The 24,643-nt window shown below is 38.2% G+C and overlaps 2 protein-coding genes across 2 annotated transcripts in view; both read left to right on the plus strand.

The window, feature by feature from the left end:
• The first annotated feature begins 11,712 nt into the window (after positions 1–11,712).
• LOC119537292 (putative uncharacterized protein encoded by LINC01465) lies at positions 11,713–12,395 on the plus strand. Its single transcript, XM_037839794.1, has 2 exons — positions 11,713–11,816; positions 12,155–12,395. The coding sequence occupies exons 1-2, from the start codon at positions 11,713–11,715 to the stop codon at positions 12,393–12,395; spliced, it is 345 nt and encodes a 114-aa protein (XP_037695722.1).
• The window catches only part of RAB39A (RAB39A, member RAS oncogene family), a 71,839-nt gene continuing 59,500 nt past the window's right edge, over positions 12,305–24,643 (plus strand). Inside the window, exon 1 of the mRNA XM_037841531.1 lies at positions 12,305–12,670. Coding sequence (XP_037697459.1) covers positions 12,444–12,670 — 227 coding nt within the window. The 5' untranslated portion in view covers positions 12,305–12,443. The remainder of the gene's footprint in view (positions 12,671–24,643) is intronic.

Consider the following 24,643-nt stretch of genomic DNA (forward strand, 5'->3'; position numbering starts at 1 on the left):
AGCACAGCCGACCCCCACCCAACCCCACCTTCACTGACTCCACATCCACACAGGCTGAGTGAGCCCCAAAGTCCTGTAACAAGTGGTAATTTGTCATTTGCTGTGGCAGGAACTTGAAACCTTCATCCTCCACAATAAATATTTGATTAATTTATTGGTTTTCTTCCAATAAACGTGGTATGGGGGGATGGGAGTCATTCCAAAGCTGGAATTCTGAGCAATGAGATCTTCCAGAGCCCAGACAAGACCCTGGACTGTATCCCACTGTGTGTTGGAAGAAGAAATCCATGTGTGGATCTGTTTATAAAAGAGTCTGAGAAGATCTTCTCCTTAACAGTGGTTGGCTCTGGTAGTGGGATTTTGGGGAGCTTTTACTTAATGTATATCTTTCTGTATTGTTTGAAATGTTTACATTCTGAAATGTTTACTCAATATTACTTTTATGACCAGAAAAATAGCAGTCTTATTTGGAACTTATTTTTCTATTCTCAAGTGGGCAAGCATGACAAGGTTTTAGGCTTCCTGCTTTCTCCTTAAGAGGGAAAGCACCATGAGGTGGCATGTACAGATAGCTGAAGGCATCTCTGAGACAAAAATAGGAAGAATAGGCTTTGACCCCTCCTGACTATTGTTGTCCTGATCCCTACCCTAGGGAGCAAATGTTGCAGGTCGCCTCTGTATCTCCAGCCCCTTGCCTAGTGTTCTGGTTTGAATCTGTTATTTATCTGTTATTTATGTACCCTATGAAAGTCTATGTTCTTTTATTGCACTCTTGTGGGGGCAAACCTATTGCAAGTGGGATCTTTTGATTAGGTTGTTTCCATGGAGATGTGACCCCGCTTTTTCAAGGTGGGTCTTAATTAGTTTACTGGAGTCCTTAAGAGAGCTCAGGGAGAGAGTTTACCCAGTGGACACAGACCCAGATGCTTGGAGATGCTGAGCTAAGAGATGAAGCCCAGAATTTGCTGTGGAGAAGCTATGAGACGACTCCCAGACACTTAGAAAGAAACACCCCAGGAGAAATAAGCAAAGATGCACAGGAGCTGAGAGACAGAAGCTAAGAGAGACAGCAGCCAGAGATATTTTGGAAAAAGCCACTGAAATCAGAAGCTGAAACCAATGCAATCCAGGAACAAAGAATCAGGAGACACTAGCCACATGCCTTCCCAGTTGACAGAGGTGTTCCAGATGCCATTGGCCTTTCCTCAGAGAAGGTATCTACCTCTTGATGCCTTAATTTGGACATTTTCATGGCCTTAGAACTATAAATTTGCTACTTAATAAATCAACTTTATAAAAGGCATTCCATTTCTGGTATATTGCATTTCGGCAACTTTAGCAAACCAGAACACCTAACTAACCACAATTGGTTCTCCAAGTAGATATCACTTCCTCTGGGAAACCATTCCTGTCCCTCCAAGGTTGAGTTCCTTTCCCCTCCCACATGCTTCCAAGGCACCTTATCCCAGCACTCAGAGAGATTATCTGTTTACCTGTTAATCACCCTCACTGGACTATAAGGTCCCTGAAGGCAAAAAATGCATTTTATTCATCTGTGCCAGCCCTTGCCTGGCATGCTTAATAAATATTTACTGGATGATTATTTATTTGGGGCATTTTGTGCTCAGAGCACTGTAAGAGATACAAAAGTAAAAAAGGCACCATTTGTTTTCAAGGAACTTACAATTGAGTGGGGGAGACAGATGTGTCCAAAAATTAAAATAAAATCAAGCACTAGATTAAGTGTTAAAATGGAGGTACAACCAACAAACTATGGAGATAAGGAACATTTCTTACACTGTTTACTGGTTCAGAATCCTCATATTGGAATGCTAGTGTGAGATACATGTGTGGAGTTATAAGAATCCAGGTTCTTAGAACCTTTATTAGAATTTAATTCTGGTGATCTTTCTTCTGTTCTGCTGACAGTTGCTCTGGGAATACATGCCATTTAATCTTTTTTTTTAATAATTCAATTTTATTGAGATATACTCACTTGCCATGCAGTCATGCAAAGTGTACAATCAGTTGTTCACAGTACCACCATATAGTTGTGCATCCATCACCAAAATTAATTTTTTTGTTTGTATTTTTATTTTTTTAACATTAATTTTTGAACCTTTTCATTACCACACACACAAAAGTAATAAGAATAAAAATTAAAGTGAAAAAGAACAATTTAAATAAAAAAAACACTATGTGAGCTTTTTTGTTTTTTTGCCCCCGTTTTTCTATTCATCCATCCGTACACTGGACAAAGGGGAGTGTGGTCCATATGGCTTTCCCAATCACATTGTCACCCCTCATAAGCTACGTTTTTATACAATCCTCTTCAAGATTCAAGGGTTCTGGGTTGTAGTTTGATACTTTCAGGTATTTACTGCTAGTTATTTCAATTCATTAGAACCTAAAAAGGGTTATCTATATTGTGCATGAGAGTGCCCACCAGAGTGACCTCTCGGCTTCTTTTGGAAACTCTCAGCCACTGAAAATTATTTCATTTCACACCCTCCTTTTGGTCAAGAAGATGATTTCCAACCCATGATGCCAGGTCCAGATTCCTCCCCGGGAGTCATATTCCACATTGCCAGGGGTATTTATACCCTGGTGTCAGAGCCCACGTAGGGGGGAGGACAGTGATTTCACCTGCCAAGTTGGCTTAGCTAAAGAGAGAGGGTCACATCTGAGCAACAAAGAGGCATTCAGGAGGAGGCTCTTAGGCACAATTATGGAGCGCCCTAGCCTCTCCTTTGCAGCAACAGTCTTCCCAAGGGCAAGTCCCATGACTGAGGGCTCAGCCCATCAAACCACCAATCCCCAATGTCTGTGAGCACATCAGCAACCATCGAGGAATTTAATCTTAATGTTTGTGAAATGCCTTGTCTTCCTCTGCTGAAAGGCTCTAAGTGTTGCACATTATCACACTGTTGCAATTGTTGTTTTATTATTAGAGCAGTGCCAATGAGGTTAAAAAAATAACAACAACATGGTTATTACATATATGTATATATTTATCTCATCTCCTTTCCAAATCCCCAGTAAGCGATAGTAAACAAATTAACAGACAAAGGAGACTTAAATCCGTAAGGACAAAAAGAACAGGAGAAAAAAGACAAGGATATCAACTAAAGTTTGGAAAATATAAGTAGTTGAACAAGTGGAAACTAACTTACCAGAATTGAGGCTGCTGAAACCTGTGCGGAAAGTCAGAGGCCAAAACAAACCCCTAGGGAGTAAACAGACTACTTAAGGACCAAAAGAAAACTTTGAAAATAATAATTTATATATTCAGAGAGACAGTACAATAATGAACCCATGAAACAAGAACAGAATGCTATAAAAAGAAAATAGAGAACCACCAAAATAATTTTTAATTGCAAAATTTAAAAATTTGAGGAAAAATCTGAGAAATTAAAAATATGATAGCAGAAATTAAAAGTTGAAAAAGAATATTAAAAGATAACATTGAGGAAATCTACTAGAAAATGAAAATAAAATACAAAGAGAACATTGGAGATAAACAATATGAAAATCAGAAGATATACCCAAAAGCTCCTATATCCAATTTTTAGGTATTTTGGTAAGACAACAAAGAAATGGGGGGGGAAAAAATTCTCAGAGAAAAAAAATCCTAGAATTGACAAACAAGAATTTCCATAATGAATAGTCCCATAATGAAATAAAAAGTCGCATCATTGCAAAATTTTGTAAAACTAGATATAAAGAGAGGATCCTAAAAACTTCCAAAGAGAAAAAAGCAAATAGGTCACACACAAATATTTATGAATGAAAATGGCATTGGAATTCTTAACCACAATACTGGAATCTAGAACACAATACAAGAATGTCTTCAAATTTCTGATGAAAAATGATTTCCAACCATTATACTATATCCAGGTAAACTATTAAGAAAATGTAAGGCTAAAATGAAGACATTTTTATACATGCAAGCTTTAAAAAACACCTGTTGTGCACCCTTTTGTGAAAAGCTGTTGGAGAATTCGATCCACCAAATAGAAAAGGATTTCAAGAAAGAGGAAGATATGGCATAGCCGATAAAGTGGATTGGCTCACTAAAGAACTATTCTAACCTCCTCCTAGTTTGCCTTTGTAAAGATGCTGGAAAGCTAAAACCTACATTTTCTCAGCTTTCTTGATAAGGTTACTTTCAGTTAAGATGTGGCCCAACTGAATCATGATAGATTTTAATCCTATTACTGGAGTCCTTTATAAGCAGAATTAAATACAGACACATAGAGAGAAAGCCACAGGAAGAAGCCAGAAGTCAACAGAACCCATTGAAGCTGCACTGACATGTGAAGAAAAGCCAAGGGCCAAGGATCACCAACAGCCAGCCCTAGAATGCCACAGTCTTCTGGGAGAAAAGCATCAGCTTGATGATGCCTTGATTTTGGATTTCTCCTAGCTTCAAAACCATAAGCCAATAAGTTCCAGTTGTTTAAGCCAAACTTTTGCATGGTATTCGTTTACTAGCCAGGAAACTAAATCATGAGGGAAGATGGAACTCAAAGAATATTACCAGCTCTCTCCAAAACCCTCTCCTCATTACCAGAAAACCATGACTCTCTTTTCATTTATTTTTTATTAGAGCAGTTGTAGGTTTATAGAAAAACCATGCAAAAAGTACAGAGTTCCCATATATCACCCCCTGTCCCCCGCCACACACATACACACACACACAAGGTTTTCCCTATTATTAACACTTTACATTAGGGTGGTACCTTTGTTATAATTGATGAAACAATATTATCATAAACTTCTTATTAACAATAGTCCATAATTTACATCAGGGTTTACTCTGTGTTGCACAGCTCACGACTTTTTTATTCTCAATGTGAGTGGGGGTATAAGAGTTGAGTGACTGATTTGGGGAGTCTCCTTTGAAATTTTTGCAAATTCTTTTGAAATCTTGGTCTGAAGACTTACTTTGGAATATGTTCTCTGTTGTCCAAGGGATTTGGCTGAATCTTCCATTATATCTTGTTACACTTTGGCAAAAATACAAATTGAAATGTGTGGTTTTCACTACACTAGATGATATTTAAGATCTTTTCCAGCTATAGAAGCTGTTGGGGGGAGGGGGCATTGAAAAGACGAGTGAAATGCCAACAATGGTAGCACTGAGAAGAGGAGGGAAAGGGATGTGCATGTGTATGGTGACATATGGTCAGGGAAGGGTGTGGCTACTGGCCACACTGCATTCTCTGCTGACCATCCCTGAAAGCCTTGTAGGATGAAGAGAGAGAGAGTCAGTGGTTGGCTGAAAGGATGACCAGGCAAGACAACAAAGAACTACTGGCCAGACACCATCATCTGAAGAGACCTGAAGAAGACAGTTTGGAAAAAGAAAGAAACCATTTTCTTATCCATTTTGAGATCTTTAGGATATTAGGGAAATACAGCTCTAGGTATTTATTTAACTCTACAGAGGACTAGAAAAGTGACTCTTGTATCATATTCCAGGTTCCTATGCTTTTTAATAAAAATAAATGGGCACTCTTTTGCAGTAATTCCATGAGTACATTATTGAAGAATGCAGGCTACATTCAGGTTGCCTATTCCTAATGAAATGTTGCTTGATAGAAAATATTCTTAAGATGAAATAATGTCTTAATGAATAATTAGAGCCCAAGCGTTTAGCTCTGATGAAGTGAATAGGTCCTGAACACTCTTTGGTAGACTTCCAGTCAGAAATAACTGGCATCTGAGAAGGCTTGGAAATGGAAGAGAGCCAATCCTTTCTCTTTCCTTTTCTTCAATCATATCAATTTCTGAGCATCTCTGTAAAGCAAAATTTTCTAAATGTTTTAGGTTTTGGACTATTTTCACACTTCAGAAATTCCAACAAGATTGCTTTTTTAATCTTAAAATTCATTTTGATGACTTATTCTCTAACATTTGAGTCATTTATTTCCAGTGATGGAGAAAGGGAAGCAAGGAAAAACTAGAGTGATCGATCATCAAGTTAGTAACCATCAGCAAAACTATCAATTTGTTAGGTTAAAAAGTGCATATCATTGATTTAATATGCATCTCTTTGGCCACTAGTTAGATGGCCATTTTTTCAGTGCTTAATGGCCATTTATAATTCTTCTTTTGTGGAAAAACAATTCATTAATGGCATGAAACTACTCTTGGATGAGTAGATGACAGGCCCCTAGCCATAATAAATAAATAAACAAATAAATAAATAATAACTCCTTTATCTTAAATGTGAATTACTTTTATTTCTTCTGCTATCACTGATCTGTTCTCTATTTTCAGACAACAAGTACATCTAAAAGGGAACTGTATTAAAAATAAACTTCCCCTTTGATAGATAGACTCTAATGTTTAGCTTGTTTATATTAGAAACCTATATAGTTAAACTCATTGAGTTACCTATATGTATTTTCACTTTGAATGGCTGAGAATGGCATTTAGTTTTCACCTCATTTAAAACTTGTCTGGGTCAACCCTTTTTAGGTTCTAAAGAATTGGGGTAGCTGGTGGTGGATACCTGAAACTATCAAACTACAACCCAGAACCCATGAATCTCGAAGACAGTTGTAAAAAATGTAGCTTATGAGGGGTGACAATGGGATTGGGAAAGCCATAAGGACCAAACACCACTTTGTCTAGTTTATGGATGGATGTGTAGAAAAGTAGGGGAAGGAAACAAACAGACAAAGGTACCCAGTGTTCTTTTTTACTTCAATTGCTCTTTTTCACTCTAATTATTATTCTTGTTATTTTTGTGTGTGTGCTAATGAAGGTGTCAGGGATTGATTTAGGTGATGAATGTACAACTATGTAATGGTACTGTAAACAATCGAAAGTACAATTTGTTTTGTATGACTGCGTGGTATGTGAATATATCTCAATAAAATGATGATTAAAAAAAAAAAAAAAAAAAAAAACTTGTCTGGGTTAAGTTACTGAAGTCACGTTCCACTATGTAGAACTATGAGGTCTTGATGACCTTTCCACCTTTGTGTTGTAGTAAATCCCAACAGCCTGTCCTAGGCTGCTCTCTTGGTCTATCTCCATGCCCTTCCAGGATTTTTCAGCCTTCAAAGAAGTTGTAATCCTATCTCCAGCCCAGATGACTATTAATATTTCTGGCTCTACCTTTAAGTACATTCCAGGTACCTGGCATTGAGAATAACATTGAATTCACAATACTTGTCCAAAGAGAGAAAAATAATGTTCACAGTAGATTGGCTGAATTGTCTATTGCTCTAGTTTCAAGTATGCTAAGATCTATCCCTAGGAAAGACCAAATCAGAAAAGAGTGGGACCTCAGCCTCTCATCATCTGCTCTTGCTGACTTACACTCAGGCATGAGCCCACTGGCCTACATTGAGAGACATTTTATAAAATAATCAAACACACTGGCCTCTCAGTTCCTTGACTTTTTAATCTCCATGGACATTTTTCATCCATACCACCTGAGATAGTCACTTTCCAGAGTTACATCCTGTCATCACCAGAAACTACCATATCCAAAATCACAAATCCAAACATCACAACCAAAACCTCTATTCTATCCATCCAGCTCCCTTACTCAAGTAGCCCACTACCACAATTCTTCATTCCCATCAAAAGCACCTATCCATTTACCCCCATTCCCTCCCACCACCACTTTCAAGGCCTTCTTTTCCTAACTTTCTTCTTTATCCACCTTAGGTACCATAACCTAGATTTATAATCGCTCATGTAATTTAAAAATCCAAGGGTAGGTCTTGCTTCAGTCATAGCTTCAAGCAAGGGATCAGACAATATCACAATAACCCAGCTTCTATTTCTGAGCTTAAAAGCTCAGCTTTCTACAAATTGCTCCATTCTAAAGCAGGCTTTCTCTTCATGATAGCAAGGAAGCTGCACTTATCATACTCACATTTCATTATCCTCACAACAAATCCAACTGAAGGAAAGATTATCTTTCTAAATAGGTCTCAAAAAAGTCTCGAGATTCGCTAAGATCCTAGTTCTTTAAGAGGGAAGATGCACACTTCTTCACCCCTTCCTCCTTTGGGATTGCTAAAATGTGGACATGATGACTGATGCTCAAGCAGCCATTTTGGAGTAGAAGCCACATGCAGAGGATGGTAGAGCGGCAGTATAGACAGAGCCTGGGTCTCCACCCTTGTAAAACTGCCCTATCAGTCCTGGAACATCTAACTTTAGAGATCTTTTACATGAAAGAGAAATAAATTCCCATCTTCTTTAAGCCACTCTTATTTTTTGGCTTTTCTGCCCTTCCCAACCTAATATAATCCTAACTGATACAAAGTGTATGATATTGAGATAGACTATGGCATTTCAGGAGCCATGTATTAATATAATAATGTAAGAGAAAAAAAGCAACCAGATTTAGTGATTGGCTGAAGATGCCAAAAGAGAGGGAGGAAAGCACCCAGTGTTCTTTTTTACTTTGATTGTTCTTTTTCAGTTTAATTTTTATTCTTATTACTTTTGTGTGTGTGGTAATGAAAATGTTCAAAAATTAATTTTGGTGACGGACGCACAACTATATGGTGGTACTGTGAAGAATTGATTGTACACTTTGCATGACTACATGGTATGTGAATATATCTCAATAAAATTGAATTATTAAAAAAAAAAGAGAGGGAGGAGCCTGAGATGGATGAAGCTTTTATTCTAGCTTAATCAATTGAATATAGTATCTAAACTAGTTTAGTGTCCTCTTTCCTGAGGCCCACAGTCCTTATAAAAAGTTCTCATATCTTTTTCCCCGGATAGTGTGGAATCGAACAAAGCTTTGCCTCCACCTTCCCACCCCAACTTTTCTTTGGTCTGAGGTCCCCAGTTTCCATTTTTCTCTTTCCATCCAGTCCCTTTAAGACACGTCAGTTGACCCAACTACCTGCCTTTCCATCTTAGCTTTGTCCTGGATGCCATTTATTAGATTATCCTTAGTTCCACATTCTACGGTTTTAGGCCAAATCCATCTCTCCACTATACTAGTACAAGCTCCCAGCCTCGCGCTCAGGTCCAGCACTACAGGTTCTCATTTATCTAGGGAGTTAGAACAGATACTAATTAAAGACAGTAACCACAGAATATAGGAAAAGAAAACATGGCAAGAAAGCTACTGAGTTCAATTTTAGACATTGTAGAGTATATGTTTTGGACACAAATAGAAGCCATTGACCCACCCTTCCTCCAGAATTGTAAAACCTGTATTGCCCAGCCAAAGAGATTGGTTTGCATATTCCTTTCTCACTGGCCATTCTTCTTTAGTTCAGGGATGGACAGTTGTCCCAAACTGGGCAAACTAGGTTTTCTCTACAGAGAAATGGAAATCAGTTTATGTATCTGAATTTCTAACATGGAAACATGGAAACAACAGCTGTTATAGTCTTCCATATGTACTAAGCAAACAGAGAAAGCTGGCCGACAGGGAGAGAAGAATTAAGCAGATTTTAGAAGAGGAGATGAAAGAGACAGGGACAGGCTTCCTGGATTCCTGACAACTTCCCTTTTCCTTGTTCCACTCACTTTATGATGCTAACTGCATTTCTGCCTGTGGATTCCCTAAAACACCTCTGTATCATTATAATAAATGTACTCATTCTTTTATATCATTTAAGTGGAGTTTCAAAGTTTCAACCAAAGAATCCTAACCAATACTGATGTATTGAATCTAAAATGCAAATCCAACACTTAAGAGGAAACATAGTTGAATATATGGAAGTTAAGAACTTCAATATTTAAGGAATAGATCACAAAAGGAGGAGTCAGTGAAGAAGATTAAAAAGAAAAAGAAAAAAAAAAAAAAGAAAGAAAAATCGGAGCAGAACACTTTTGTGGAAACCAAGCCAAGGAAGAAGGGTGTTCATGTTGTACTTACAGAAAACCTGACCACCCGTGACTTAAATGGGTGGTGATTTGTTTGTCTCACACAAGATGCCCAGAGCTGGTACAACAGATCAGCAAGGCTTTCAAAAATCCAGGTTCTTTCTCTCCTACCACCATGCTAAGCATCTAGGACTTCTTTATGGTCACCAGATGGTTGTTCCACCTCCAGGCTTCATCTATGAAATCCAGGTAGGAAGGAAAAGAAAGGGAGAAGGGGAAGACAGTAGGGATACCAATCTCTTTTTATCAGAAAAGCAAGACCTTTACAGGAAGTCCCACTTATGTCTCATTGGCCATTTGGCCATCCGTAAATGGAAGAGCGCTAAAAAATAAAGGATTGTGGATGAGGGTGGGCAAGTCAATCACTTGCTGTAACACAGTATCATCGAAACAAATGCTACAGGGAGTATGCTGGTTTGGATGTATTATGTCCCCCCAAACGCCATGTTCTTTAATGCACTCTTGTGGGGACAGATGTATTACTGCTGATTAGGTTAGAATCTTTGGATTAGGTTTTTCCATGGAGATGTGACTCAATCAACTGTGGGTGAGAGTTTGATAAATTATTTCTATGGAGATATGGACCCCGCCCATACAGGGTGGGTTGTGATTTAATTATAGGAGTTCTATAAAAGAACTCACTAACAGAAGGACCTCAGAGCAGCTCAGAGTGACATTTTGGAGATGGCTGTTGAAAGCAGACTTTGGCTGACGCTTTTGAGATACCAGCCCAGAGTTTGCTCTGGAGAAGTTAAGACAGGACAAAATGCCCCAAGAGCAACATTTTGAAGAACGCACATGAGCTGAGAGAGGAGCTGGAACACAACCCGGGATCAGCAAACGCCAGCCACCTGCCTTCCCAGCTAAAAGAGGTTTTCCAGATGCCATTGGCCTTCCTTTGGTGAAGGTATACTTGTGTTGATGCCTTAATTTGGACATTTTCATGGCCTTCAGACTGCAAATCTGTAGCCAAATAAACCCCCTTTATAAAAGCCAATCCATTTCTGGTATTTTGCATAAGGGCAGCATTAGCAAACCGGAACAGAGGTCAAGGACAATGATAACTAAAGTGGGGTGCTTCTAATTAGGAAGTCCCAGCAACATTATCAAAGGCAATTTCAGAGGTATTTTAGGCATGGAAAATATACTGAGCAGGGTTGTTGAAGATTAGCTGGTAGATAAGAAATGAGAAAAAAAAAATTCCTGGTTTTTGAAAGAGAATGATGGAGTAATAAAAAATCTGAAGGAAGGACATAATTAATGGAGACGTGCTTTGCTTTGTTTTAGGATGGGAAATACTTGAGCATGACTATAGTCCGAGGAGTATAAACAATTGGTGAGGGGTATCTTAATGTATAAATGATATGGAATTAGAATTAACTGTTGGAGAAAAGGCTAAAAAAGATGGGTGACAGCTGATTAAACACAGCCTTGAAAGTGACACCTCTTCCTCCAAAACAAGAAAGGAAGCAAGGAGGTGGGCAAGAAAAAAATGGAATTGCTAAAAATTGTATTTTGGCAAAAATATACCTCAAAACTGTTTCACTCTGATTTAATCCTGAAATCACTATTTTCCACTTTGAGGAAAGGCTTGAGAAAGTAGTAAAATTTCACCAGAATTCAGCTTTACTTTATTTAGATTACTGACCAGGTACAAGCTAAATAGAGAACGATTGTAGGCTTTTTCAGACTTATAGAATGAAGACCAGACCAGAATGGGCATCTCAAATTTCCATTTTTTTTCCCTCCCCTTCCTCCCTGTGCTGGAGGGCTTCCGAGAATAAGGGACGAGGCCCGTCATTTCCTCACTCTTCGGTGGCAGCAGCAATGGCCAGAGCCCTTGCTGGAAAAAGCATTCAGGATTTGCTCGACAAATCTGTCGATTCTGCTGTCAACTGCTTCACCTTAGAACGCCTGGGTGGTGGCGATCAGTAAGGCTAAAGAACGTAAAGCCGTCATTTGGAATCTACACAAAACTGTGAAGTGGCGCTGGCTACAGAACTGGTCAAATAGTTCAAAAGGGAAGCGACAAGCAGTTAGCCAGATATAGGCCTCCCAGCCTGGCAAGATACCCCAAATCTACCCGCGCGGACGCCAGTAGGAAAGCGCCTCTCACTTTTCATTGGCTGACCCTCTTAGCGTTGAAGCCTTGAGACATGAAGTGCATTGGTTGTTGCTGCTGTCACGTCACTTCACCACACCCACTTCCCCGTGGACGTCCAGTGAGCTTTAGGGGCGAGTGATTTACAGCGGTTGGGCGGGGCGGGAGTTCGCGCGCAGCAAGCCTCCACCCACTTCCCGCGCCGCGTCCCCGCGCCCCCGACCCGCCTCCCGCCCCTGAGGCCCCGCCCCCGGCCCGGCCGGGTCCCGCCTCTCCTTCCCGAGAGGGCGGGGACCAGGCGGCGGCCGCAGCTGCAGGAATATGCTGGAAGCCCGAGGGCGGGCGAGGGGGCGGGCGCCCAGGAGGTGCTGAAGGGACAGTTCCCGCCGCCGAACTTGCCCCGCAGTGAGCTGGCGGGCGGGTGTGGCGGCCCCGGAATCGGCGGGGCACGTGAGCGATGGAGACTATCTGGATCTACCAGTTCCGCCTCATAGTGATCGGGGACTCCACCGTGGGCAAGTCGTGCCTCCTGCACCGCTTCACCCAGGGCCGCTTCCCGGGGCTGCGCTCCCCCGCCTGCGACCCCACAGTCGGTGTGGACTTCTTCTCCCGCCTGCTGGAGATCGAACCGGGCAAGCGGATCAAGCTGCAGCTGTGGGACACGGCGGGACAGGAGCGGTTCAGGTAGGGCCGCCCACGCCGGGACCCCCGACCCCTAGGCCCCAGGCACAGCACCGCCCCCTGGCCCGCCGGGCTTCCCACACACCCGCCCCACTGGCCCGGGTGGGGAGAGGCTCCGGCCCTTCCCTCTCGAAAGTGCACACACTCCGTTCTCGCTTCCCCTTTGCCCCTCCTCTTCCAGGGACGACTTCCTCCTCCGCAATTTCTCACTTCTTTCTTTGGCGCCCATTTCCTGCTCCCTTTTTCCGTTTTTCCTTTCCCGCCTGAACCGAGGTCACCCTCGCTGCTCCCTTTTTCCCCAAACTCTTTCTGCCTCTGCCTGTGTCTTGAGCCCCAACTCTTCGGCTCCCCTGCTGTCTTCTCCCCAAATTCGACGTCTCTCGCTGCGCACACCCTGACCTATCGCCCTCCTCCAGGCACCCCCTTCACTCCCCTAACAAGCGGCTGTCCCTCTATGCGGCCGGGGAGAGCTGCGAAGTACGGTTCCCGGATTTGTGATCGATCCTCTAGTTTCACAGTAAGCTGTGCTCCCACCCAGGTTACTGCATGAGCTCACTGGGCATCGTTAAGGAGGAGGTGATGTGGTAATGGTTTGAACACCTCATAGCACACTATGTGGTCATTAGAACTACTGGGCCATGACCCATGGGAATGTGTCTTGTACAGCAACAAGATGCATCATCACAGGGACAGTGACACAGCTGAGTTTTGTTTTTTTTTTCACTTGAGTTGTCTTTAGAAGTTTTTCATCATTGGCACTTTGGTGGGGAAAAATTTGTGTTGAGATTTGTCAGGAACTTTCCCTCTGTTTAACCTATGATTGGTACTGAACGTTTCAGAGTGGTAATAGAACAGATGATACATTTCTTAATAGAGGAGGGATCAAAATGGATAGTCTCATGCTAAATGTTCACTGGAACGTGAAGGAAGGTTTTCACAAACCGAACTCGTGTTTTGTGATTGAAAAGTAATCGAAATTATATGCATTTCCTGGATATTTAAGATTGAACCAGATTTAAAGTGCGTTTAAAATTTCTAGGATTCAAGGACACTTTTTTTTTTGAGAGGAGGAGGGGGAAATCTGATATATTATGTGTTTTTAAAATTGCATTGTTATCAATTGAAACTCATTAAAGCATTTTGAGATCTTCAGCAAGTACTCTGCTTGTGAAAAACAGTACTCCATGGGGGTACTTTCCAAACATGGCTTCCCCCTCACCCCAGCCGTCATCCATTCTGAATGAGATCAGCCTATATCTGGGAGAATGATCCAAGGTTCAGAGTTTTGGCTTCCATTGCCTGCTATGACACTGATTTCACAGAGATAATAAGCGGACTGCTTAGCTTGCTTATACCTTAGTTTGGAAAGATGGTAAGGCCAGCGAGAGGTGTTAAAGATTATTGGTTTGATTTGTAGAATGTTTAGAATTACATGAAAAAATGTTTTTTTTTTTTCTTTTTCAAGAAGCCTCTTTTTTAAACTTCTGATTCCTAATCTGAAAATGAGGGAGTCATTATGATCTCTAAGATCCCTTCGAATTTTGCCATTCGAAGGTTGATTGCAAATTCCTTCACTTGTGATCTCAATCAGTGAGGAACTCTGATATTTTTCAGGGTGAGAAAAACATTTACTAATGGCTCTTGCTCTACCCTCTAAAGTGAATACAATAAAAACATATTCTTTATCCCTTAAACGTCTACAACTTTTGCAAATTGCAACTACAAGGATCATAGGTAGTAAAATCGTGTGTCTAATTCTTTCCTTAAAAGTAGCTTCTCAACTGCTGGGCAAGAAAGTAAAAAAGATAATCAATTGGCTAGATTTTAAAGACCTTTCTGCTAAATAATTTTTTTACTGCCTGTAAAAAGAATGTAGATGTAATTTGTTTTATATGCGTTATTGAAACGAGTGAGTCTCTCTCCCATAATAATGCAAGGGCATTGAAGGAATGTTTATTGACAATGACTCATACTTTATTTTGTTTGACTGTTTACCAGATATATTCATAAATACATAATATATTCATAAATTTAGTCACCTCTAGATACTGCTTTTCTTTCATTGAATGAGAATGTTTCACCATCAAATTGCATTTAAAACAATTACTTTTAAATCGTTCTCTTTCCCCAAGAAAATATGGATACTTATTTTGAATAATATATATCATTGTACATTTTATAAATAAATAATAAATAAATTATGTTACAGAACAACAAAATGGTGAGCTGATAATTATGATCATGATTAACCTTAGTTTTCAATGTTAGATTAACATATGCTAATAGACAATGACTATTTGCATAAAATATAAAAGAAAATCTAAGTGAAAAAAGATACAGAAAAATAATGTATATGCAAGCATACTGTAAGCAATAACGTAGTACTCAAGTTTTACTTTTTATTGTTTGATATTATGTTTTAGTGAGAATAAAAGTTAAACTGCTGTATTAAGGAGACTCAAAGTTATAGTGCCTTCATTAAAATTAAAAAGTTTATTTTTTTCTTGTGTAACAGTTCCAAGGTGAGTGGTATAGGTTGGTGGAGTGGTTCTGCTCCAGGCCATCATTCAGGTACTTTCCCTCTTATTTTTCTGCCATCTCCTGAATATTATAATCATTTGCATGGACAAAGCTAGGTTGCAGGCACATCTGTGTCCCAGCTCAGGGAAAGGGAAAAGAGATCTAAATCAAACAATTTTTCTTTTAATTCAGTGAGGTATATGGGACAGATCACTTTGATTCTCAATTCATTGAGAACCTAGTTACAAGGCCACATTTAGCTGCAAGACTAGGCCACCATGTGTCCTGGAAAAAGGGAAGATGGATTTGTCATTGTGGGAGTTGGGGAGAAACTGGCAGTCACCACTTTTTTTTTTAATTTTTTTTTAATTGTAGAATATAATATATATACCTAAAAGTGACAACTTTCCAAGTGCAACCCAACAAGCAGCTAGGGAGCAAATCTCTAAGAATATTATAGGCTACAGTTCCACATTTTCAGTCACTTCCTTAATGTAAAATATAATAACATATATACGTATATATAATAACATATATACAAGAAGGTAACATCTTCAAAGTATGATCCAACAAGCAGCTATATACGAAACTTCCAAAGTTATTATGAGTTACAGTACCATAGTTTCAGTCACTTCCCATCAGTGAAACACAACACACATACAAAAGGGCGACAGCCTTCAAACCACAATACAAATAGCTATAGAACAAACCCCAAAAGATGCCACATATCAAAGCTCCACCATCCCAGTCCCCTCCCTCCAACTACTCCAATACCCCAGCAACCAAGAAAAAAAAATTATATAGAGATTCAGTATTCACAATCCTCTACCAAATTCCATCCTGTCTATTGCTACCCTTCCTCTATTACAATTACTTTTTGATCGTCAGAGATGACTAGGTAGTGACCACCCTAACTTGTTCATGTTGAAAAGAGATGTCAACTTTATGAGAAAAGGGGACATATATAGTTGATATTCTTGAAGAGGATATTGCCTCTGGGTTTTGTGACTTAGCTGGCATAGGAGTTCTCTGAAGGATTTAAGAATAAACTTAGTGAATGAAACTTTTATAGTCTCAGATAGGGATCCAGGTATTCTTTAAGGTTTTCTGGACTACTGTTGACTTAGGCTTATCTTACTGTTGTCATTTAGCATATCTAGGTGAAGCTTGCATAGGAGTAACTTCCAGGATAGCCTCTTGACTGTGTTTGAATTCTCTCAGCCCTTGAAACTATAAAAAGTCACCACTTTTTATAATTTTAATCATAGTGGAAAAAGTTTAGCAGTAAAGGAAACAATATTGTTTAGTACAGTGTTAATAAGGATAAATATAGTGGAAAGGCTTATGTAACTACCTTAAGTACAGTTATCAAGTTCAAGAAAATTAACATTGATATAAAACTTACAGTCTATATTCTAACCTTTTCCTTTATGCCACAAAAAGACGTTTTGGGCATTTTCTCTTCCATTTTTAGATCCAGTGCAGGATCACATATTGCATTTAGTTGTTATTATGTCTTGTGTGTCTCTTTCTCTTTTTTTTTTAATTGTGAAGAGTATTATATGAAAGATTATAAATTTGAACTTTTCCCATTAAAAAGCTTTTCAAGCAGTATAAAGATAAAGTGAGATAACAATGTTGGCTGTTGGGGCAGGAAACCTCTAGACTGCAAGCCAAATTTGGCCTTCTATTTCATGTTGTCTGGCCTTTCAGGTATTATTGTTAGAGTCACAGGTTATAAAGCTAAGAGAATAATGTCCTCCTAGTGAGTGCTTATCAAACCATGTTTTGCAGAACACTCCTCCCTTGAGATTCTTTTCCAAAGATGATCAAATAAGTTTGGAAACTCCTGTATTCAATAGAGCACTCTCTTAGAAATTCGTATCAAAGGCTCTAAGAAATATTGTTGTAAAGCATGTTGTCTTAACTTTGATTAAACTAGCATGCCCCAAATTTATTTGAAGGGTTGTTGTTTTTGTTTTTTTGAATGCCCAATGATTTTATTTAGATAAAAAACGTATATATATGTTTGAAATAAAAAGGTAGAACGTTCTGCAGGACAACTGTGTGGTTTCTTTAAACACTCAATGTGATTTAAAAAGGGATCTTTTTTTCTTATTTTTCTTTTTAAATTTTCTACAAGATATCTATGTTTTTGCAATCAAAAAGTAATTCAAATATATTTTTAATTTTTTGACTAAAGAAGTTGTAAGTTTACAAAAAAATCATGCAGAAAGTACAGAATTACCTCCTCTCCCAGAGTATTCCCTGTTATTAACATTTTGTACTAGTGTAGTACCTTTGTTACAATTAATAAAATGATATTATTATAATTTTATTATCTATAGGTCCATAGTTTACATTCTCATAACACATATACAACCTAAAATTAATCATTTTAGCCACATTCAGGTATAAAATTCAGTGGTGTTAAATACATTCAAAATGCTCTGTTACAGTCACCACCATCCATTACCAAAACTTTGCTATCACTCCAAACAGAAACTCTATCAATTGAGCATTAACTCCTCATTCCCCACCCCTACCCTTGCCCATGTGTTCTAATTTCTGACTCTATTAATTTCCATATTCTAATTATTTTATGTAAGCAAGATCATATAATATTAGTCCTTTTTTTAAATTAAATTCAGTTTTATTGAGATATATTCACATACCATACAGCCATCCATGGTATACAATCAACTGTTCGTAGTAACAGCATATAGTTATGCATTCATCACCCCAATCTATTTTTGAACATTTTTCTTACACTGGAAAGAATAAGAATAAGAGTAAAAAATGAAAGTAAAAAAGAATGGAAGGGTTGTTTTTAAAATAAGGAAATTTATGAGAAATAATGTTCCAAGGAATTTGGGAGAAGCTCCTTGGATGAGTTAATTGCTTTGGTCACATGCTTTTGAGTAGAACCTCTAAATTCTTGAAGCTTAGAGCACAGGTAGACTTGCAAATATTAGTTAACCAGCTAATTTTTTAAAGGGCTGTAGGCAATAAGCACTGATTTAAGGGATAGCCCTTCCCCTTCAAACAATCAGTCAGGGGTGGCTTCTAACTAATAAACCTACTAGGCTTCTTTCTCTGACTCTTTACCTGCCTCTTTTTCTCTTTTCTTCTAACTCCTCCTCTTCTATTGTGTGTCTTTTTTTTTTTTTAATAAACTTATTTTGAAATAATTTTGAACTTACAAGACAGTTGCAAAAATAATACAAAACTCATACAGAGAACTCCAACATAGCCCCCATCCAGATACCCAAATCCACCAATTTTTAACATTTTGCCACATTTTTCCATATCATTCTATCTATCCATCCATCCATCCATCTATCTGCCTACCAACCTATCTGTCCTCTATCCATCTATTTTCTAAACATTTGCAAGTAGGTTGTATAAATCAAGCTCCTTGAGCACTTAATACTGCCATGTACATTTCCTATGAAAAGGATATTCACTTATGTAACCATCTTAAATAATAAGTTAACTTAATTATCAAGTTCAAGAAGATTAACACTGATAATTTTATAGCTTCTTTCTGTATTCCTATTTTTTCATATTTTCCAATAAAAATCTTTTGGGTATTTTTCTCCTCCATTATTAGATCCAGTCCAGGATCATGTATTGCATTTTGTTGTTATTGTCTGTTTAGTCTCTCCCTCTTTTATAAACTGTGGAAACATATATATAATATGAACTTTCCCATCTCAGCCATTGCCAAGGATAACATTGAGTGGGATTAATCACATTCACAATGTTCTGATACCCTCACTCCATCCATTACCAAAACTTTCCCATCACCCATAACAGAAACCCTGCACAAATTATGTATTAACTCCTCATTCTCCCTCTCCTCTGCCCCCTGGTAACCTGTAATCTACTTTCTGTCTCTATGAATATGCATATTCTTATTATTTCATATAAGTGATATCATACAATGTTTGTTCTTTTGTATCTGGCTGATTTCATGCAACATGATATTTTCATGTTTCATCAGTGTTGTAGCATGATTCAAAACTTCATTCCCTTTTACACATTAATAATCCGTGGTATGTGTATACCACATTTATCCATTGATGAACCCTTGGGTTGCTTCCACTCTTTGGGTATTGTGAATAATGCTGCTATGAACATTGTTGTACAGATAAATGTCTGAATCCCTGCTGTCAGTTCATTTGGGTATGTACCTAGAAATGGGATTCCTAGGTTATATGGTAATTCTATACTTTTAACTTTCTGAGGAAACACCAAACTGTTTTCCACAGCAGCTGAACCATTTTATGTTCCCATCAGCAGTGCACAAGAGTTCTTATTTCTTCACATCCTCACTACTTCTTATTTTCCATTTTAAAAATATTGGTTATTCTAGTGGGTGTGAATTAGTATCTCCTTGTGGATTTTTTTTAATTAGAGAAGTTTTAGGTTTACAGAAAAATCATGCATAAAATACAGAGTTCACATTTACTGCCCTGATGTATAGGGCATGTATTTTGCACACCTTGCATTAATGTGTGGTATATTTGTTCCTATTCATGAAAGAACTTTTTTTAATTGTGCTATTGACTATAGTCCATCATTTATGATAGGGTTCACTGTTTGTGTTGTGAAGTCCTATGCTTGTTTATTTTTTAATTTTTTATTCTAGTAACATAGGCAACCTAAAATTTCCCCTTTCAACCACATTCAAATGTATAATTCAATGCAGTTAATTACATTCACAATGTTTTGCTACCATCACCACCATCCATTACCAAAACTTTTCCATAATCCCAAATAGAAATTCTATACAATTTAAGCATTAACTCCCTATTCCTGACCCCCATCCTGGCCTCTGGTAACCTATATTCTAGTTTCTGACTCTATGGATTTGCTTATTCTAATCATTTCATATCAGTGAGATCATACAATCTGTTCTTTTGTATCTGGCTTTTTTTACTCAATGTGATGTCTTCAAGGTTCATCCATGTCTTATATATCAGAACTTCATTACTTTTTACAGCTGAGTAATATTCTATTGCATGTATATAACACATTTTATTTATCCGTTTATCAGTTGATGGACACTTGGGTTGCTTTCATCTTTTAGCAATGGTGAATAATGCCACTGTGAACATTGGTGGGCAAATATTTGATTGAATCCCTGCTTTCAATTCTTTTGAGTATATACTTAGAAGTTGAATTGCTGGGTCATACGGTAATTCTATATTTAACTTTCTGAGAAACTGCCAAACATTTTCTACAGTGGCTCCACCATTTTATAGTCCCACCAACAATGAACAAGTGTTCCTATTTTGCTACATCCTTTCCAACACTTGTTATTTTTTAATAGTAGCCATTCTAGTGGATGTGAAACGGTATCTCGTGGTTTTGATTTGCATGTCCCTAATGGTTAATGATGTTGAGCATCTTTTCATGTGCTTTTTGGCCATTTGTATACCTTTGGAGAAATGTTTATTCAAATCTTTTGTGCATTTTTTTAATTGAGTTGTTTGTGTTGTTGAGTTGTATGAGTTCTTCAAATATTTTCTTCCATCCTGTTGGTTGTCTTTTCAATTTCTTGGTCCTTTGATACACAAAAGTTTTTAATTTTTATAAAGTCCAATTTGTCTGTTTTTTCTTTTGTTGCTCATGCTTTGGTGTAAAGTCTAAGAATCTGTTACCTAATACAAGGTCCTGAAGATATTTCCCTATGTTTTCCTCTAACAATTTTATATTTTTAGCTCTTATATTTAGGTGGCTAATTCATTTTGAGTTAATTTTTGTATATGGTGTGAGGTAGGGGTCCACCTTCATTCTTTTGCTTAGAGGTAATTCTGCTGCACTACTCTTCCAACCTCACCCCAATATAACTACAGTTAACTACTGTGTCCCATTATTTTACTGCTACATTCAGAAAACAAAAGGTTAAATAACTTTACACAGTTGTAACAGTACAGATAACGGACAGAAAACACTGTGGCTGCAGTGAGTGACTGTACTGCTACATTTAGTAATTCTATTAGGCAGGATTCTCTAGGGAAAATATCTGTAAATATTATGAAGTTTTTATAAAAATTGTCTCACACCACTGTGGCAATGCACAAATACATATTCCATAGGGCAGGCTGCAAACTGGGAACTCCATTGAAGGTTTTCAGTGGATTCCCCAGGAGAATCTGGCTGGCTAAAGTAGAGATGGAAGTTCTTCTGACTGCTAAATCATTATGTCTCCTTTTAAAGCCTTCAACTATTGGATGAGATGTTTCTCATGGATGAAGGCAATCTCCTCAGTTGATTGTAGATGTAGTCAACCATGGATTCAATCAACTTTCTGATTATTTAAGTCCGCAAAATGTCCTCACAGTAACAGTCAGGCCAGTTGCTTAATCAAACAACTGGACACCTGGCCAAGTTGACACATGAACCCAACCATCACAGTGATAAACCCAGGCAATAGTATACCCTGTCCTGTGCTTTGTAGACTCACATAGTGCTGTGCATTGTGTGTATGTGTGTGTGTGCATGTGCGTGTACATGCACTTGTGCCCAGCCCCACTGAAAGACAGAAACTTCTATAAGATCTTTTGCCATGTTTAAACAATGAGAAGGGTTGGGCCTTTAGCAAAGCTATAAGCGTATACTAGAAATGGCATCCTAAAGTTTTATAAGTACCATGAAGTAGTTTTCCAATCCTTAAATGTGGTCCCATCCCTTCCAGAGAAGTTGAAATCAACCAGGACAGTGATTTACTTGTGGAATTTCATGCATTTATTTAGATTTACTGTATGTTGGGCACTGGAGGTACAAAAATAAATAAGATATAATCTCACTTTCAAGGTCCATGCAATCTCTGTACTGCTGTAACAAAGAGACCACCCAAATATGGGAACTTAAATAACATAGAAGTTTCTTTCTCTCCTCCATGGTAGTCCAGAGGTGAGCAGCTTTGGGCTATCAGGGTGGCTTTGCCTCAACAACAGTTCCCATGGTTGTTCTAGTCATTACCATTTCCTAGCAGGTAGGAAGAAGAAGGAGGAAGCCTAGGACAAATGGCTTTTTCAGGTAGATGAACTTCAGATTGCACACATTACTTCTCATATCCCACTGGTTCAAACTTGGGTACAAGGCCACAATTAACTACAAGAGAGACTGGGAAATATAGTTTTTATATAGGTTGTTATGTGTCATCTAAACCTCTTAGAGTTCTATTACTAAAGTAGGGCAAGGAGGGGACAATTAGAGGACTTTCTCACAAACTCTCACAAACTCATAGCAAAGAAAAATAATCAAATAATTGCAATAAAGGGTGGTAACTCCTAAAATAAGTTCCAGTGACAGAACAAAGGGAGGAATTGTCATCTATGTCTAGCATGAAGGCCAATTTCAGAGAATGAATCTCAGAGAAGGTGGTGCTTGATGCTGGTACATGAAGGATATGTCAATAGTAAGAGAAATAACAATAGGAAACAATAACAATAGAAAAAGAAGTAGCTTTCAGTTTGAACACCTGTATCTATTTCAGCTTTTTTTTCTTGAATGCTTACTAAAGTGACAATAAAAGAATATTTTTAAGCGTAAAACCACAGCAAGTAAGGAGACTAAGCAACAAAATTTTGGAAGCAGACAGAGGAACAGTAAATGAATTAGCAGATTCAAAAAAATTATTTCTAAGGTAGTAGTGGAAAAAGCTAAAAGCCAACACAGTGTATTTTTCCAAAGATTCAGGAAATAATGGCAGTAGATACTCCTGGAAGAGAGAGTGTTAAAGTAAAAGTCATTGCTTGTCAGTCTGTTCAAGACAAATTGAATCCTCCTATCCCCACCACTACTTCACATACTCAGTGACTTCCCAACTACCCCAAATCAGCAAAAAGCTGAAAATTTATTCTGTAATTATTTCACTGACAATATCTCCCCTGTTTTTTCTGTTCTATCTTTCTGGAATTCCTGGTACTTATATTTTGGAACTTTTAGACTTGTCTTTTAGGTCTGACTGGAAACACCAGGCATAATTGTGTTTGTGGTCCCATATTAAAAGTAAGGGCTTTAAGTAAATGTATGTATGTGAAATGCTAAACTGTCTAGCCCTCTTCCCCCACTCATCCCCCTAGACTGCCGGCAGCCAGGCCTTCACCCTTCAAACAGGATATTGGTGGAGTCATTCCTGGAGAATCTGATCAGCTCAAGAGGAAAGACCTAAAGATACCAACATTAGAGGTTCCTCAATTAAAAGACCCAGCCTAATTATCCTACTGTAGGACTTAATGGTCCTGTTGAAGGATTAAAAGGAATGTTAAGAAATCTTTAATATGAAACCTAGAGACCAAAACAAAACAGGAAATAACTAGAGAAAAGGAACTAAAAATGGAGAAGGGAAGGTTAAAAAACAAAACAAAGAAATCTGTCCTTAATTTTCTCAGCGAGATAAGAGGAAAATATTGCAACCATAAAAGAACAGGATACTGTTTTTTTTTTTTAAGTGTAGTTTTTCTTTATTAGAGAAGCTGTGGGTTTACAGAACAATTATGCATAAAATAAAGGATTCCAATAAATCTGTTGTTAAGTCTTTGCACTGGTGTGGAATATTTGTTACAATTCTTGATAGCATACTTTTATAATTGTGCTATTAACTATCATCCATGGTTTAACTTAGGGTTCACTGTTTTGTTTTGTTTTTAATTTCATATTGATTTTTTTTTCATTTTTTAAAATTTTATTTTGAAATAAATTCAAAGTTATAGGAACAGTTGCAAAAACAATACTAACCCCATACAAAGAATTCCATCGTACCCTGACCCCCCTCCCCCAATAGCTCAATCCACCAACCTTAACATGCTGTCACATCGCTATTTCTTTCCCTCCCTCCCTCCCTCCCTATCATCCATCATCTATTGCTCTGTCTTCTGAACATATGAGAGCTAGCTGCACACATCCTTGAACATACACTATAATTCACGTATACACTTCCCATGAACAAGAACATTCTTTTATGCAGTCCCATTAAGCGCAGCTAAGTACAAGAGGCTCAACAATGATACAAAGCTTACATTCTATATTTCCTTTACCTTATGTCTCAACTGTGTCCCTTTGAGCCACCTGTCCTCTATCCTCCAATTCCATCTAAGTTCATCCTTGGCATTCAATCATCTATTTAGACTGTCTTTTTTTTTTTTTTTTAGTTGTGGGAACATATATACAGCCTAAATCTTCCCATTCCACCCCCTCCCTAGCCTTTCATTAGTGGGATTAGTCACCTTCTCTGGTGATCACGGATCTTTCTCCAGAAGGGACCATAAGCTGGGACATAAAACAAGCCTCAAGAAATTAAAAAAAAAAAAAAAAAAAATTGAATATACTCAAAGCACATTCTCCAACCACAGTGGATGCTCTTTCCCACCCTCCATTACTAGAAATTTCCCTTCACCTCAAACAGCAACTCCACCCTCTTTTCTTAACTCCCTATTGCCC

This window comes from Choloepus didactylus, chromosome 6 (assembly GCF_015220235.1).
Source record: "Choloepus didactylus isolate mChoDid1 chromosome 6, mChoDid1.pri, whole genome shotgun sequence".
In the NCBI taxonomy this organism is placed as follows: Eukaryota; Metazoa; Chordata; class Mammalia; order Pilosa; family Megalonychidae; genus Choloepus; species Choloepus didactylus.

Coding starts and splice junctions, on each gene's coding strand:
- LOC119537292 (XM_037839794.1), top strand. CDS start 11,713: ATGGCCAGAGCCCTTGCTGGAAAAAGCATTCAGGATTTGCTCGACAAA. Junction 11,817..12,154: donor CGCCTGGGTGGTGGCGATCA/GTAAGGCTAAAG, acceptor GCGGGGCGGGAG/TTCGCGCGCAGCAAGCCTCC.